Below are 18,041 nucleotides of genomic sequence, written 5' to 3'. Positions count from 1 at the left end.
CAAAAGTTAAAATCAATTTTCAAGTCATGGTACATAGTACATGCACTGAGTATTATCAGTAGCAGAAACAGTAATCATTTTTTACTTATTCTCTGACGATGTTGAAATGCCAAAAGTGAAGTAGTGAATTAAGAGGGCACTTGGTACATGTTTCTTTTGACAGCAGGTAGAATGATGTAACTTGGTGATAAGGCAAGTTTCTTTCTGCTTTATTATTGATTATTGTGTTACATTATTTTGAGGTTGTTCTATTTTTGCAGTATTGTTTTTTAAAAATCACTTTCTACCTTAAATTTTAGTATTAGGAAAAGGGCATTTGAAGTTGTATTAATCTTAAATGTGGTATTTCTTTAATTTGCTTAAGGTATGTATGTAAATCTGTAAGTTTGTTTATTATTAGTCCTGAGCATCTTTCTGTCTTTATCTCAAGGAAACCTTCGCAGGTGTCTTACTCAGCAAGCAGATGTAAGAGTGCAGCTTTACGAGGTGAGGTTCTCTTACAGTATACGTATGACTTGTGGCTCCCTTGGGTCTAATTGTTATTTTAATACAACATAACTAATAAAACTTGTACCTTAGCTTACATTGTTATCATTGTTTTAGGGTTTGTTCTATGTGCTGTGTAGGAACCCTCAGTTACAACAACCAATCTTGGACATGTTTAATAATCAGGTAAATCATAACTTGTTGCTACATGTCCTGTTGTTGCTCAGTTCTTTTAATACTGTTTTTGCCATCACAAACTCATGATCATGCTAAAAAATAAGTAAATGATTTTTTTTGTACACTGAGTTAGTGGCTTGTCTCTAAACTAGCTGAATTTAATGAATAGCAATTCTTGAATAGCAAAGTACATTGATGTCTTTTCTGATAGCAAATGGTAGCTAAGAGTGATTGTAGTGAGTGATGCCTAAAAAAAGGGAAGACTGGTAAAAAGCTGGGTACGTTTGACATCTTAATTAAATCCGTTTACACTGCCACAGTTTCAGAAATATTTTGAGTCAGATGAAAGTGTCAATCCTCCAGTGAAAGTGGAACCATGTTTGTCAGCTGCAGGGGACCAGGTCTACCTAACTGAGCCACTGGTGAGAAATATTATTTTCTCTTTTATTCATTGAAAGAGAATTTGATTTGTTACTTTTGTTGTTAAAGTAAGCTGTCCTCCTACATTATAGGCACATTTGCTGTGCTACCTACTTCACTCAATGGAAAAATGTATTGAAAATCACAATCAAGATGAAAATGAAGAAAATGGTAAGTGAATTATTAAAACGAGACTAAGCAAGCACAAAGGCTAAGTATGTCACTATGATAACTAAGCACAACACGTTAGGATCCATAATGTTTTTGAATGTATCTATCAGGTCAGTATTTTGGGAAACATACTTGCCGCGGCCAGGTTTTGTTTACCCTTTGATCGCCATTGTATAATAAAGTATGTTATAGCAGAATGTTGGCTGGAAGTCTTGCCCCTCTTTCTCATCACTGGTGATGGCAGAACTTCACAATACTGTTTAATCTTGTCAGTAATCTCATGTACAGGAAGATGTCTTGTGAGTTTTTATGCATTTGGGCATAGCTGCAGTGCATCACAGAACATTTCCAGTCTAGTGGCACAAACTTTTGAGTTTGCAAAAATGTGACATCACTAACACACTGTACAAGTGTGGGATACTTAGTGGAGAGTCAAATCTTACTACATGCATGTGACTAGTGCTTCAAATGAAGTTCAGAACATTAGGAAGAGTGTTGCTTGTCATAATTCAGTTGTCCAGAAGTGCAAGTTGCTTTGTCATTATAGTTGGTCACCCCAAACATTCTTTGCAGTTGTCTCAGACAACCTTTGTTCACTTTATTTGTAAAGTATTGTTAACATGTGTGGCTTCATAGCTCAGTTGGTAGAGCATCGCACCGGTATCGCGGAGGTCACGGGTTCGAATCCTGTTGAAGCCCTGATTTTTTCAGGCTTCTTTCCAATTGCTTAAATTGGAAAATTAACTGCGATGATCATTCTTCACTCTCACCTACAACCGCAGTTCATATATGAATTATTTCATATAAACTTCACATCATTTCACTCCTCACGGGAAGATATGAACTCAATTAATTGACCTCGCTCCCAATGTGTGGCTTCATAGCTCAGTTGGTAGAGCATCGCACCAGTATCGCGGAGGTCACAGGTTCGAATCCCGTTGAAGCCCTGATTTTTTCAGGCTTCTTCTTTCCAATTGCTTAAATTGGAAAATTAACTGCGATGATCATTCTTCACTCTCAGGAGAGCTTAGTATTACTGTCCATCAATATGTCTTAGCCACAGAGATGCTATTTCTTTATTGTGTAAGTGCATTACGAACATGCCAAGGAACTTGATATCCTAAACAATGGACGCTATTAGCTACATTGACTTGGTATCTTTATCAACAATTACAGCTCATGTCAATTATTCCTGTCCATTACCATTCTATACTCATCCAACGGTACTAGTTTTTACCATCTGTTGCATATCTGGTCTCAACAAAGAGGGGGGCGTTGGGGTATATTAGAAACCGCAAAACTGAAGAAAAAATCATCCAAAACCACAAAACTGCAAAAAATTTGCCCAAAACCGAAAACCGCGTACAAAACCGTCAAAAACTGATACAATGGTGACGAGTGGGGCATACAGAGGAAACTACACTAACACTAATTTTGTCAAAGTATTTGTGAATGTCATGGACTTGTCTGAAGCCTTTGTATAATATCTTTAAGCTTCTGGAGGCTTCTCTCTTCCCTTTTCACTTTACATCTAAACAAGTTTTTCGTTCAAAAATTCTCCCTGCCTTTCCCCTCCTTGTAAACTCAACACAATCCACAATTGCTTCTTCCGTTGCTGGCACGGGAGGCACGTTGGAAACTGACCAAATGATCGCCCTGGTCTGCTAGGTCAAAGTCTTGGGAGTTATTCAAGACACGTAATCCTCCTACCGTGACATTTAGTTTGTCACACATTCCTCTCAATAACTTTAGCGTTTCGCGGCTATTCGAGATCAATTACCACTCAAATCGAAGAGAAACCGGAACCCAAATAGGACAAAATAGGAAAAACAAAAAACCACATCGGATACCAAAACCGAGAAACTGCTAGTATTTTTTACAAAAACTGAAAACCAGATGCTAAAAAACGAAAAAATCTGCAAACCGCAATGAACACCAAAACCGAAAAACCGAAGTCTTTTGAAACAAAAACCGGAAAACTGATCTAAAAAAATAGCCAAAACTGCAAAACCGAAAATCCCAATGCCCCCTTCAACAAACAGTACTCAGGAACATGTTATGCTACACCAGTCTTTGTACTAGTAGCACGCTAGGCATACCACCTATTTTCCTTTGCTAGTGTACAGTATTTCCTTCCCCTCCTCTACCCTCCCTATTAATAAACTCAGACTACTGGCCTGGGTGTACACCTTCCACTTAGCTATCGTCTGCATCAGGATGGGTGGGTTCTCTATGGTACCCCACCTTATTTTTAGCTACCTAAAAGTAGCTAGGTCGGGGGGGCCTCCTTCTCAGGGTAAGTTCGCTACCACCCTAATTCATTCACTGAGTGTGTCCACTAACCGCCCAGGGGTTTCTGCCCTCATTCATTATCTCTGGGTGTGTCCGCCAATCGCCCAAGTTTCTGTTTTGGGGTTTGTGCCCACTAGCTGCCCCAGTTTGTGGTTGTACTTTGGGGTTTGAGTCCGCTAACCACCCCACTTAGTTTGCAGGGTGTGTTTGCTAATCACCCAATTACTTGTCCAGGGTGTATCACTACCACCCACTCTCGTTGCTATCCCAGGGAGCACCCAGTGTCCACAGTCCCATTTACTGCCAGATTTGTCTTGTTTTTATTCATGCAATTAAAGAGCAAATTGTTGTTATTGACTGCTAATTTGAATTGCTTATATAAACAGCAGTAGAACATTAAAAAAATAACATTGCCTTTTCATAACTATATTTACTACTAACAGTATTTTGGTGTTTTGGGATTTCAGAGTCTGTGGAGCACATTCTGAATGAACTTGAGGATCTATTCCAATCACTTGTGCAAAGGATGAACAAATCTGAAATGGAAGACTTTGAGCTGGTAAACTGTTTTACATACATCTTAAGATAGCAGCCCCACTAAAACTCAACTGCAAGCAGTACTTTGTTTGTTGATTAAACCATTAACTGAGAGTACAAATTTTAAAAAATATATATCTGGTACCACTTTTTATCCCTCCTGGATTTTTTCTGTTTTTCAGTGGTAGGCAAGGTAGGAGAGGACTGCATGCAGGCTGTAGTCAATGGCTATGTTCCTTAAAACAGTTTAACCTCAACTCTAAAACCAATTCAATAAAAATTGCACAAGCAGTATAGGTTGATTTATTTAATGCAGCATGTCTGGCTTGAGGCATTGATTATGAGCCACCAAAGAAATAGAAGGCAAATAAAGTGTTGTTTGTTTTGCCTATCACATCGGTATATAACCATGTCAAATATGTAATTTGAATAATTATTTAATGATATGATTAGCTTGTTTTTTTCTAATGCTGAATATAATTATGTATTTAGCATAGTGTATAGTTGAGGTAATTTGAGCGTTCACTGTTTCAGGATAAGTCTGCAGATTTTTCTCTGGCCTGTAGTGTTGGTATCAAGAATAATATTCTGGCTCTCCTTGTTCTAGGAGTTTATGAGGTGTGTACTCAATTCACAGCTTTAAAAGTATTCTGTGTTTCTTATTGGTCAGGAAGTGATTACATGTATTATGCCATGCTAATATTTGATAGTTTTCTTGTAGTATGTATGGGATGGTGTTAATTCTGGGAATATGGGAGTAAAGAGGTGGGATTTCATCAGGAGGTTGAAAAAGAAAATGCTGGTAGTAAAATTTCCAAACTGGCCAGAAATTTACAACATTTACAGAACTTACAACAGTAAAATATTTTAGGGGTTTCATTAACTGTTTTGAATTTTACCAAGTCATTACTACCATCTTGTTCTACAGAAAAATGGATCAAAATAATGTTTCTATTTCCTGTAGAATATAACTTAATAAATTATTACTGGTATGTGTTTTAAGGCATTGCCAGCAAATTAATATTTTCCTTCAGTGAGAGTTTGTTCTGAATAGGTAACTATGTATTTGGAAAGAAGTCTATCAATGTTAGAGAAGACGACTTTTAATCAATAACTTTTTTATTAACAGTCACTTTTTAATTGCTACTACTTACAATGACACATTTTTTTTTTTTTGTAGTTTTCTGTCAAGAATGTTTTGACTGCTTTTGCTGTTCATTTAAACACAGGATATACATTAAACAAGAATTTGCGTTATCTCAAAACTGTAAAATAAACATATAAATATTACCTAATTGAAAAGATATTTCTTGCGTAGGTTTTGTTGGAGTACAGCTTTTCAGAAGGAGAATTAAGGTTAGAAAGAATTCCTTTTGATTTCTGTTTTCGGTGAAATCAGTTTTTATCTGTGCGTTCTTGGTAAGAGCTTCAAATATTAAAATGTTTCACTTCTTCTAAATAGCTACTTATGCTTTGTTTTGCTTCGCTGTTCCTCAAACTCACTTGCAATAGGAAAATAACACTAAATAAATGTATTTTTTTGATCTTCTTATTTTTTGTTTGTTTGCTTCTAGTGCTGAATCAGTTGAAGAGATTCTGCAATTATTTGGAAATTATCACCAACTCTCAGAGATATTGAAGGAAAAGGCAAACACAACTGGTATGATTCTACTCCATTTTCACAAACGGAATACTTCTTTTTTGTACCACAGTAAAAATATGTTTATCCTTCAGCAGTGCATTACATGTACATGCATAACTCATGACAGTTTTTGAGTGTCAAAGGAATTATAATTGGTTTTTTTCCATTGTAGGGAAGAAAGGGCGATCTACAGCTGGGAAACAAGGAGCTAAGAGCATGCTGTCACTTGAATGTTCTGCATCATTGTTAAGAGCATTGTTCAGGTAATGTTTTTGCTTAAATGTTTCTTTAGGTTATGTATGTAAAATTGGCATGGTGGAATGTATCAATCACTCATAGTGATAAAGAAAATCTGTAAAAGCAGGAATGTGTTGAAAGTATACGCAATGTTTCTGGTGAAACTTTGTTTTTCATAGGACACAAAAAATCATACATTTCAGTGCTATGGCCTTAAATGATTGTACCTCATTTGCTGGGTAGTACCAAGATACTAAAATGACATTTTGTCAAATAATAGTTTATGATGGTCAAAGTGGAACAAGGTTCACATTAAATTGCTAAGTTAAAGCAACACTCCCTTTGTTATGTGCTATGTCAATTCCTTTTTAGTGACACAGCTCCAAGTCACCAGCAAAGTTTAACTGCATTGAGAGGTTCAAGAGATTTAGTCAAGTATGCTTTAAATACAGCTCTTCAAAAACTCAAGGAGGTATAAGGGCACTAATTTTCTGTACTATTTTCATTGTTAGTAATACTTGAATATATTTTACACCTTACATGATCCAAATTGTTTATTACTTTAGACAAACAAAGCCTAGAATATAATTGAGAGCTATTGGGTAAGCCAAACATTGAGCCTGTAGTTGAAAATAATTCCACAGATTTTGGATTATGTGGGAAAGGCGGTCAGTGCAATCTGAGATATATGAGTCATACATGTATCTAAAGGGCCCATGTTTGATTGTATTTTAAGGGAATAGTTCTTCTTACACTTATTCTTAAGAACTCACAAGTGCATATATGACTCTATACTCTAGCTTTATGGGGTGAATATGAACTTGAACTGACCGATCATAGTGTGCACAATTCCTTGAACATTTTGTGACACATAATAATAGCCAGTGAAGCGTTAATAATTCTTTTATTCCTGATTTGAATAAGTATTGGTTTCCTAGATCCATGACAATGCAATTTGTTCAGGACCTGGTGGCTCTACTAAAGAGAATGTTTACAAACATTGTTGTACTATTGGAAGGTAATTAATGTTTTTGATCTTTATAGTCGTGTCAAGGGTGCTGCCGTAAACCCTGCTATTACTGAGGGTGATTGACATTTCATGTCACTTTTCCTTGCAACACTGATATAAATATCCGTGCCATTGATGACATGTACCTCTGCGTGCTCAGTTTGGCACTGTGTAAAGTAAGTTTCTATACACATTCTCTTAAATTTGCAACTCTCATACAGCAGGAGTCTCACCCTTATGAATGCCACTTACCTTAATTTTGGCATGTTGAACTTTCATCATGCTGTGATTGGAGTTCAGCATTTGATGTTGCATTGATTTATTTGTAGAGTGCTGTGGAAGCATTTGAGTGGGGAGAGTTGTTTACAGGAAGAGCAAGACAAGAAAGAAAAGGTACCACAAACAGAAAAAGCTTAGGAGAATAAATGTGAAGCATTTCCCCCTATTTTTAAGGACGTTAGCGTTGTTGAGATTTTCTGTTTCAAATTAATTTTTGTACCTTACATGTACATATCATAATGAGCAGACAAAATATTGTTTTCTTTGCCTAGTCAATCTCTATTCTCCTATATTAAATGCCTTGGAAAATTGCCTGTACTAACAGCAGAACTTCTAACCTCTTTTTAGTTGACCTAATCTTCTTGTGAGTGAAGAGAATTTACGTTCAGACAATAAAAGCACTACAAGTGATTTTCCTTGCTGTCTTGTGTAAGAGAATTTAGAAAACCTTTTCTCTGTGCTTGCATCGAGTTGCTCTAACAAACGTTTGGGAGAACTCTAACACTCTCCTTCAGCAAATGATCCTACAGAATTTCTATTTCTCCCAAACTTTCACTTGTGTTTCTACAGTTCAGTAAAAACATAAACCAGGGCAATCTTTGGAAAAATGCTATTAACTGTTGGAAGGGGGAGGGGGCTTGGCATGTTAGTAGAGTGATCATAAGAGTGCTAGGTTTGCTAACTTTTGGTGTGCTTTGTAACCTTGTTGGGAGCTTTGAAACTTCTTACATGTCTCTACATGTAAATCAGAGTAATTCCCCGGAGTTAAATGCAGTGATATCCCATTGAACCTGACAAACTTCTTTTATGCATTTGTGACCTTCACAACGGTCAATTATTGCAAAAAATGGACAACACTTTCTGTCTTCATGGCCTTGAAGTTTGAAGAGAAAATGTGTGGGACCTATATAAGAACACAATATAACACGAGCAGTAGTAAATCAAGTTATGAGCCAACAGTTATCCAATCCTCTATCCATATGCAACATACAATTTTCACTGAGTGTCTTAACTTTTAGCTTTAAACTTGAGCATTCCAGCGATTTGACATGTTAAGTGACATTGGCACAAACAAAGGCAGAAACTGCATGTGCACATAATGCATTTAATCACTATGGAACAACAATAACCATTCGTGCCATTTTAAAATCTTTTAAGTTGGGCCCAAACCCATCTTGAACTTCTGAATTGATGAAGCTAATGGTAATAATAATTATTACCAATTATAACAATTATTGTTATTCAGGGTAAGAAAGTCAACAGTTTGTGTTTAGAGGGATTTTGCTTGGTAGTTAACATCATGTGCTGCCGGTTTGCCCAGAAGTTGCCTCACTTCATGAATGTCATAGGTGAGTAGGAAAGATGTTAATGCCTTCATCCTACTGTAGTGTTCACTGCTTTGTTTTGTGGGTGTCAATCACTTACATCTTTAAGCACTTCTGAGGTTAGGTTTCTCTTTGACTATCTCTGTTTATATTTTCTAGACTCAGGTCAGGATGGCGACGGAGGTGCAACAAATGATGCAAGTAACCAAGAAGCTGTTTATTCACAAATAAAAAAATTCCAGGTTGGTACCATAAGGATATGAAATATAATGCTGTGGGAATTATATTTCTTGTCTTTTATATGAGCGATTAAAATATCTCTATAGTTTAAAAATGTTTAACTCATAAGAGTTGCCGTATGGTGCGTTGTGAACTTAATTCAACAACATTTGGTCAATTTGTTTCCAATTTTCTGTTACCAAACTGTTGTGGAAAAATTTACTCATCAAGAGCATACATGCATACTGCTAAATGTAAAGTAGGTTATTTGATGATTTGCCATGCACATGTGCATGTAGTAGTTGAGTTATATGTCAAGCACAATAAATCATGCTTTACCACTTAACCAAACATCAAGAAGAGGGTTTAAAATATGATGAGCAGCAGAGTGTTTTTTATGGGCTTTGAGGTGTTAGTTATGTATGATCTCGAATGTTTGATAAATCTTCTCCATCAAAACTAACACTAAGGAGACTGAGAACAGAGAAATAAATCGTTAAAATCTATGCTAAGCAAATATGACCGCCATGGTTATTATTTCCTTTGTTTGAATTTCAGAATTTATTAATTGTTTGAGAACCCACTTTCTTGAACTCTTAAGAGGAACAAAAAATAGTTCAAGACAGCAGGCATTGATGTAGCTTGAAGTAAATGACTGCAAAGGATATCCTAGGGATAGAGATTTGCATTGAGGTTCACTCGTAAAGTAAAGTATCTGGTAGAGACGCTTTTATTTTATCTATTCAATGTAATTTTTGAACTTTTGTTTTAGCGCTTAATTGTGAGCATCATATCCTCACCTGATGAGGACAGTTACATGAGCACAAAAGACAGTCAGTCACTTGTAAATGTTATCTCGCTGTTGGCACATCATTTGGAGCCAGATGGACCACAGGTACATGTAGCAGCTTAGAAAATAATTAATAATGTGCCTCTCATTCTTATGGTTTGTTGTGTTTCATGTTGAAAGACAGGGTGCCATGAGTTAATCTTCAAAATTAAGGAGACTACTTGCCATTTAGGGAAGGAGATTTTATAGTTAAAGCATTATGCGAGTTACCAACATGACAACATGACAACATGTTTCATTAGAGATGATGAAAATAAAACACAAGAAAAAGCACGTCCTGAAAAGGAAAAATAGAGGTCAACCTTATAGCGTTTCCCTAATGAAAAGGATAAAACAGATGTAAACTATTATAAACTATGTACAATGAAAATATATAAAATAGAATATTAAATGACTATTTAACAATTATTCCATGAAACCGCGTTGGATATGAAGTGATAAATAACCAACGAGCGCGTAGCGCGAGTTGGTTATGATCACTTCATATCCAACAAGGTCGAATGGAATAATTGTTTTAGTATATTCTTAATCGGGTTTTTGCCGCCGATTTTTATTTCAACAATTTTACAGAGCGGAAAATTTTTAAACTTGGCGCACTGTTTTCCATATAAGGTAAAACTCCGACTAATGGCTCATAGTCGGAGTTTTTGAGCCAATCAGAGAGCTAGAAATGCAATAGTCGGAGCTGAGAATATACTAATTACAAAATATGAATCAGGTCACTGACAAACAATTAATGTATATTTAAGAAGCATTCTAGCACGCTCTTAAAACGGATCAGGCTCCTAGCCTCAACAATGGACCCTGGTAGACTATTCCAGTCCCGCACAATTTGGATAGGAAACAGGATTTAAAATCAGCATAAGTTGTAGATTGCACGACAAAAGGCAGTATCCGAGAACGATGTAGTTGCAATAATTAATCAAAGGAAACTATGAAGAAGTTGTGGATACAGTGCTTACAAAATGAGGAGGTTTCTTTTGATTTCTCACAAAACCGCAGGATTTTTGTGTCACTGTAGATAATTTTGTTTATATCTAGTTATGTAACTGTGTTTCTTATTGTTTGCCACAAGAAAGTTTTGGTTGGGTATTATGGACTTATAAGTTGTCCTACTTAAGTTTCCAATTGTTTAGTTTATGTTTGACTCATAATTTTACTGATATAGTGCTAGCCTGAGAGTGCTAGTAGGCTCTCTCAAAGTTTCACTCATAAGATTCACTCACAAATTAAGGCTCGCTATCCAGCCAGCTGGAGCTCATAAACTCTCTTTGAGCTTAGAGGATTGACAAGCCAATGTCTCAGGAAGTTCAATGACTCTTCACAGTCAATATCTACACACAAAGTTAAACCTTAAGTCTTTCAAACAGTTACTAGCAATGACTTGGTTAAACTTGTGCTGACCACAACAAATATCAATTAAAGAAAAGCTGAAGCATAATTGAATGTATTACGTTGCAGCATTACTTTGTAAATTTGATATGTCGGAAAATTGATATTGATGATTGACATATTGATTAGTTTACAACTGAGTGAGTGGCAAATTGACATGGTCTGAAATCAAAGGCTCTTGTGAGCCAGCTCATGGAGGAATTGGTGGATTGGGAGTATTGAAAGTTAATAATACAATGAAGAATCCAATGAAAAGACAAAATGTAGGTCCACAGAGCATACATGTGCCTACATACATTTACTTGATCTATAATAATTAGTTTATACTTAATAATTTTTGAAATGACTTTTGAAAGCCTTCTTGAAAACTCAAGTAGTACAAATACAGTGTAACTAGGCAAGTAAACGAAAATCAAATTACAGGCTGTTTATACAGACTGCTTATAGAGGAGGGCATTGGGATTTTTGGTTTTGCTGTTTTGACTATTTTTTAGATCGGTTTTTCGGTTTTGGTGTTCATTGCAGTTTGAAGATTTTTCGTTTTTTAGCATCTGGTTTTCAGTTTTCGTGAAAAATACTGGCAGTTTTTCGGTTTTGGTATCCGATGTAGTTTTTGGTTTTTCCTATTTTGTCCTGTTTGGGTTCCGGTTTCTTCGATTTGAGCTGCAATTGATCTCAAATAGCCGCGAAACACCAAAGTTATCGAGAGGAATGCGTGACAAACTAAATGTCACGGTAGGGGATCACGCGTCTCAAATGACACCCGAGACTTTGACCTCGCAGACCAGAGCAATCATTTGGTCAGTTTCCAACGTGCCTCCCATGCCAACAACAGAAGAAGCAACTGTGGATTGTGTTGTGTTTTTTACTAGGAAGGGAAAGGCGGCGAGAATTTTCGAAAGAGAAACACCTTTAGATGTAAAGTGAAAAAGGAAAAGAGAAGCCTGCAAAATGTAAAAGATACTCTAAGATACAAAGGCTTCAGACAAGTCCACTTATCGGTCTTTGACGGTTTTGTATGTGGTTTTCAGTTTTGGGCAAATTTTTCTCCGGTTTTGCGGTTTTGGATGATTTTCTTCGGTTTTGCGGTTTCTAATATACCTCGATGCCTCCCTCCTTATAAATTTTAAAATGGAATAGATCAATTAATTTTGATTAGTACTGGAAAATCATTATTGTATTATATTGACTTGTACATGTAGTGTCAATTCACTTTTACAGTCTGTTGCACAATGAAGCCAATAAATGAGAGTTCACCACAATCACCAGTCCCAAATTGACACCCAGTTAGAGGAGTTGGTTATATAGAGGATATTACACAGTGGTGAGAAGATATGAATTTTATGTTTGAGTGCCAAGAACATAATATTGATATTGTTCTTGCCAAAAGAACATAGAATTCATATCTTTGAGTTAACGTGTAATGTTCTTTTTATTATATAGACATACTGATGACGGTACATTTGACGATTTTCTGAAGATTACCAACCGCCTTCCAAAAATTTCCGAAGATTCTCCAAAACTTGTCTGAAGGTCACACAAACTTTGCTGAACATTTTCCGAAAATTTCTGAAGATTTCCGAAGATTGCTGAAGACCACAAGGACCATAATTTGGTTGTGGTCCTTGCTCAGTTAACATTCTAGTGTTGCATTATGAAAAGGCTGTATCACAATTGTGCGGAAAGTATGTCACATGGTTTTGACATTAATAATTTTAAGACAATCAGCTTGAGAATGCGAAGAATATTTTGCACAATTATACTTTAGTGGGACACAGATATTACGAGGGATCCACTGTAAATTACGATGGATCCACTGTTAATTACGAGGGATCCTCTGTAATTGGCTAGGCTGTAGTGGTCTCCCTGCCTAATAATAAAAATTTTATTTATACAAGTATTTTAACTAGTTAGGCAAAGTTGAATAAGTAAATAAATAAATAAGTAAATAAATAAAAAATATTGCTAAAATCTTGTTTATTTTTTGCTACGGCAAACAAACAATTTGATTCTAGCTAGCTGGTAAATGGGAACAGAGAGAAAAGTATTTCTGCAAATATTATAAGAATCATTTCAAACAGTTTCAGCATCCCTCCCAGAAAGGGCTACTTGAAAATGTTTGGCTGAAAATGATAATCTGCCATAAAATCCCCTGCTACATCTTGTACCAAAAAAGTTCAATTTTGTTGCGATTTTGAACCCAAATTTAAGGGAATGTTTTTATTTACAATTATATAAGTTTTCTCCATGTAACTATGCCCAGGGGAAGGGAGAAGGGACCCAACCAAGTTTACACCAGGAGGCTCAGCCCCAAGGTCAGAATCCTTTCACTTTTGTATACTGTTTTCTATACTTTTGTATACCTACAGTGGACCCATTACATCTCTTTTCGTGGATAAATTAGCAGCGAGTCTTTAAAATCCCTGCCTTTTTGTCATACCTCCTGCCTTATAAAAAGTGCACCTTGAGTGAACTGTAGGGAGTCCCCCCCCCCCCCCCATCTTAATGTAATACAAAATAAAAATGGTATTGCAGATTGTACTGTAGACAATAACAATAACAATAGTTTTCTTTCTTGGAAACAGAAATCACATTATTTTATTCCTATCTTGGCAACTGTTTGTATTAGTTTCGCAAGCAATGCAGAAATATTCAAAACGATTATTGACAGATATTAATATAATTACAGTCGAACCCCTATTAAGCGGCCACCTATTAAATGGGCACCCCTATTAGGCGGCCGGTAATCAAAGTCCTGATGAGGTTTTTTCTATTGTTTTTGCCTCTATTAAGTGGCCAGCCCCTTTTAAGCAGCCACTATCCGTTTCCCCAAGGGTGGCCGTTTAATAGGGATTAAACTGTAATTTAAAGTTTTGATTCCAATTGCTTACATGTCTCATTTCTAGAGGAAAAATAAAATTATACATACATCACCAGCCACTATGCCTGTTTGGCATGGCTTGTGTTTGTCATGATTGGAAAGTAAATCTCTCTTGCAAAAAGTATATCTACACAGTGTCTTGGATGCTAATTTGTCTATCCATCACTCAAATTTTAGGACATAATTTACTCGATCATGAATGCTGACTTGTATACCACTCATGAAGAAATGTTCACTCTGGTCGAACTGCATAGAATACAGAGGAAATGTAGGGTGAAGAACTGCAAAATTAAAAGATAAAGCAATTTGAATTTTTTGCTTGAAGTAAACTTGTTTTAAAGTCAAATTAAATCACAGATTTCGAATTTAAGTTAGGAGCACTGCCAGAATTTCAATGTATACATAAAAAATAAATGAAGCCAAGAACTTAGGCTTTAACCTTGGACTCTACAAGGACGGAAAGCGAGTGGAAAATCATCAAATTCTCTAGCCAAGAAAAAAGCTATGAGTCTAATGATATCCACATCTATTAAACATGATCTCACTTCCTGACTTTGACTTGTATCTCAGTTCTTTGACGTTGCTGGCCGCGCTGTTGTGACCTATACATGTACATGACCACAGTCAAATACCTCTCTCAGCTTTCAGCTGCATGTGACCAATAGTCCATAGGCAAAATAATACATATTTACAAAAGCGAAACACATGAATCAAAATGGCCGCTCTCAACTTTGGAGGTCTTCAAGAAACTCACACCCAGGCTCTACATGCTGAAAGTTTACATCTGAGTGAGTGCCGTATTTGCATATTCTGCCCCATAACATTAGTCATTTCTATGCTTCACGTATCCATGGTTAAAAAAAAAAAGTGTAGGAGTATATTTTGTTTCAAGTGAGTTTCAAATAGGCGAAAACTACATACAACATAGTAAATCTTACCCCAAGGTGGGATTTATCTCAATTTAGTAAAAATCACAGAGAGGTCATCTACACTTTATAACTGTTCAGTATGTTTGAAGGGAATCTTAATTGACTGTAAAGCAGTTTAAGTTCTAAAGTTCTTTAACTGATCATGGGGTCTTAAGTTGATATCTCTGCAAGTGGTTCAAATACGAAGTGTTTGGTTTCCAGTTTAAAAAATTACCTGGGCATCACCACGTTTACTTAATAGTAAGTTATGATGTCATTGCGAGGCCAGAGTTCTGAATATGGTGTCCACAGAAGATGAATTCTTGTTTGAACTGTACATATTCATACAATGCTTTATTTTAGAAACATTCAACTACACAATGATGTCATAATTTCCCATCATTTTTGAAATCCTAAAATAGCAGAAGGGAACTGCCCAAAACAGGCAAAGAATTATCAACTTTAAATCTCTGAAACAATGTAACACAAACACCAAGTCGTGATTTGAAACAAAACTGTTTCTTAGGCAAGATTCCCTTTAATATGTCTTTTTTTTTTAAATTTCAGTTCAATCAGTTGCAGGCCTGGGCTCAGAGAATTTGTGCTGATCACAATGTTGGTAAGAAAAGAAATCCAATGTGTTTATGCTAACCTCAAGGTCTGTCATGGTTTCAATGAAATCTCTACATTCCAAAAACAAAATCCCAACTTAGTGTCTAAGATTGTTTAAGGGTGAAATTTTAGGGGTACTTGAATGTTCATAACATGAACCTTTACTGTTCTACGGAATAACTAGACAGTAGGTACAGAAACTCTCTTAGATATAATGGTACCACAACATGGAAGTTACTTTTTACAAAGTAGTAATACAGAAAGCGTCCTAAATAGAACAATTGAAGCAAAAGAGTGACGAAAGACAGTACACTTCTGGAGAAAATGGAAAACATATTTTTTAACAAGTAACAAATCATGTTTGCTGGAAAATAAGGGTACTGTCTATTACTATTTTAACTACTACAGTTGGAGCCGGCTAATTTGAACTCGCTTATTTTGAATTCCCTGTTATTTCGAACTCAAAACCATTTCCCTTGGATTTGCCCTTTGGTCATTTACTATTGGCTATTTTGAACTCCCGCTATTTTTAACAATTTTTTGTTTCCCCTGCAAGTTCGAAATGGCAAGGTTCAACCATTTTATTATTTTGCCATTTCACCATTCTACTATTAATTAGTTAGCTTCCATATGCATACACATTTTCCCTAATAGGAGCTTGCTTGATGTAATTATGAAATTTGTGTCCTAATTTTTCACAGTTTTATTTGTAGCTAACAGGTCCACTTGCGTACCAAACCCGCGATATCAACTTTAAGATATCAAAATAAGAGGATCTATATGGAAAAAGGGGTCACAGGTCAGGCCTTGGTAATGGTAGTAATACTGATTTGAAATTATTGTCTGTTTCACAGATGATCCTTCACTTACTAAGTCTTTGATGTCACTGTTGTATTCTTTGACTTTCCAGTGCAAAACAAGCGCAGGCTTGGTAAGGACAAAATCAGCAATTCACTCTCAAAGTAACATGTCTTGTCAGCCTATCAAACCGTTCAGTGTTGTAATGATTATTTGAGCCTCTACGGGTCAGGACAGCTAGAGGATATTCCTGTTGTAGGCATTTTTTTTTTCACTTGTAAGAGGTGAGATCTTGCACTGCTTACAAGGAGACCGCTTCTGTAAAGTTGGCTTCTTTCTTATGTTAGGTGCGTGATGTTGCCCAAGATGTTCACAGCCAGCTTGGAGATGTAGATGAGGTATAAGTTAACTGTTTTATTCCTGTCTTGTAAAGAATGTTTTCTTTCTTACAACACAATACAATAACTTCATTTTTATAGCGAGGAATTGCAAGTAAAGATACTAGTGAAAAGGAAGGTGGTTTCATCATAATTATGTAATAACTGCACTTTCAGGAAGTTGAAGTTGAAGACAGAACACACTTTGCAATTATCAACCCAAGAACTGCTGCACCTACTGTTGCGGTAAGTTCAATTTCAATTACCTTGATCATTGCTATGAATAGGATTCCACTAGTATACAAATCAAATGCTGCAATCTGACTGGCTGAGCTATCGTACCCTATCAGCCATTATAGTTCACCACTAGATTTTCACCACTAAATTTTCTCTGAACAAACTTGAAATTATTTTTAAAAAGTAGGTCCGCAATGCGTACTTGTGGGCTTATGCTTTGTTGATATTTGCCTTGTTCATCTGTTTTTTGTATGCTATATAATTAATAGGTAATAGGACTACATGCTTATCCAATTTGGAAATAATTGGATGAGAAAGATTCCTCTGAAAGATTCCTCAGAATTTTTCTCATCCAATTATTTCCAAATTGGACAGCATGTAGTCCCATTACATATACTAATCATCATGTAAGTCAGGGTTTATCAACTCTCTATGCCTTTGGTTAAGCCTTGAGTGTTAACATTAGCCAACACAGCAAAGACATCTGTAGCCTCTTGAAGCAGCTCACCTCCAACAGGTAGTGGTACTATTTGCTCAATGAGCTTGTTAATCGTGCATGTCAAGGCACACATACCTTTAAACAAAGGTGTTTGTACCTTTTACATTTTAACGTCTTGTGAATGTACTGATGGACTCAAATTATCCCACACAGTCTGGTTTACCCATACTTTTGTCAGGCTTTCACGATTCTCAGGGTGATGATATTTGTTGATCTTTTCCGAGAGCTTTTTCTCTGGCAGTGTGTCTTTCATTAATGTACTGATATCATGCTTGCCAGTTCTGAGTCTCCATCGACTTGCACGTAGAAGTTTCCATTAAATTGAACCAGCTATTTCAGTTTAAACATTTAAGTAGGAAAATTAAAATCGTTTTTTATAAAAAGTAATCCAGGCACAAAAAATTAGATTATTATCCCTCGTCTGCTGTTGGGTGATAATTGATTTAGCCTTTAGCATCATCAGTGACTATCCCATAGACATAGTACCAATGTTTCATATCAAACTCTCTGTACATACATACCTGCATACCTACATACCTACATATCCTTTATTAAAGTGTCTGGTCATTCTAGCGTAAAGGCACTAATTGTTGATACAGACATTGTTGAGTAAATTACGACAATTTCCGTTGTTAATGGCATGGCAGTGTCTTTTCTTATATTTCATTGGTAGAAAGCTCAGCACAACCGCTC

The 18,041-nt window shown here is 36.1% G+C and overlaps 1 protein-coding gene and 1 long non-coding RNA gene across 6 annotated transcripts in view; both read left to right on the top strand.

The window, feature by feature from the left end:
- LOC110054701 (Fanconi anemia group I protein-like) overlaps positions 1-18,041 on the top strand; it is a 69,094-nt gene that overhangs the window by 43,437 nt on the left and 7,616 nt on the right. For 3 of the 5 annotated variants that reach the window (XM_089287258.1, XM_089287242.1, XM_089287268.1), the window contains 19 exons: positions 431-486; positions 604-672; positions 984-1,085; positions 1,176-1,254; positions 4,014-4,105; positions 4,618-4,701; positions 5,402-5,439; positions 5,658-5,743; positions 5,898-5,988; positions 6,335-6,434; positions 6,901-6,980; positions 7,301-7,364; positions 8,497-8,599; positions 8,735-8,817; positions 9,567-9,689; positions 15,393-15,444; positions 16,292-16,368; positions 16,583-16,633; positions 16,790-16,858. In XM_089287258.1, the coding sequence (XP_089143384.1) occupies positions 431-486; positions 604-672; positions 984-1,085; positions 1,176-1,254; positions 4,014-4,105; positions 4,618-4,701; positions 5,402-5,439; positions 5,658-5,743; positions 5,898-5,988; positions 6,335-6,434; positions 6,901-6,980; positions 7,301-7,364; positions 8,497-8,599; positions 8,735-8,817; positions 9,567-9,689; positions 15,393-15,444; positions 16,292-16,368; positions 16,583-16,633; positions 16,790-16,858 (1,499 nt within the window). The remainder of the gene's footprint in view (positions 1-430; positions 487-603; positions 673-983; positions 1,086-1,175; positions 1,255-4,013; positions 4,106-4,617; positions 4,702-5,401; positions 5,440-5,657; positions 5,744-5,897; positions 5,989-6,334; positions 6,435-6,900; positions 6,981-7,300; positions 7,365-8,496; positions 8,600-8,734; positions 8,818-9,566; positions 9,690-15,392; positions 15,445-16,291; positions 16,369-16,582; positions 16,634-16,789; positions 16,859-18,041) is intronic. The other 2 variants (XM_089287254.1, XM_089287248.1) reach the window with 2 other exon arrangements.
- Positions 1,268-3,065, top strand: LOC149117902 (uncharacterized). Its single transcript, XR_016206527.1, has 2 exons — positions 1,268-1,876; positions 2,276-3,065. It is a non-coding gene; the product is annotated as an uncharacterized LOC149117902 (long non-coding RNA).

The sequence above is a fragment of the Orbicella faveolata genome, unplaced genomic scaffold (assembly GCF_042242905.1).
Source record: "Orbicella faveolata isolate gen_17 unplaced genomic scaffold, um_ofav_v1 contig_1, whole genome shotgun sequence".
In the NCBI taxonomy this organism is placed as follows: Eukaryota; Metazoa; Cnidaria; class Anthozoa; order Scleractinia; family Merulinidae; genus Orbicella; species Orbicella faveolata.
Note: the sequence above shows the minus strand (reverse complement) of the source record. Positions and strands in the feature narration are given on the sequence as shown.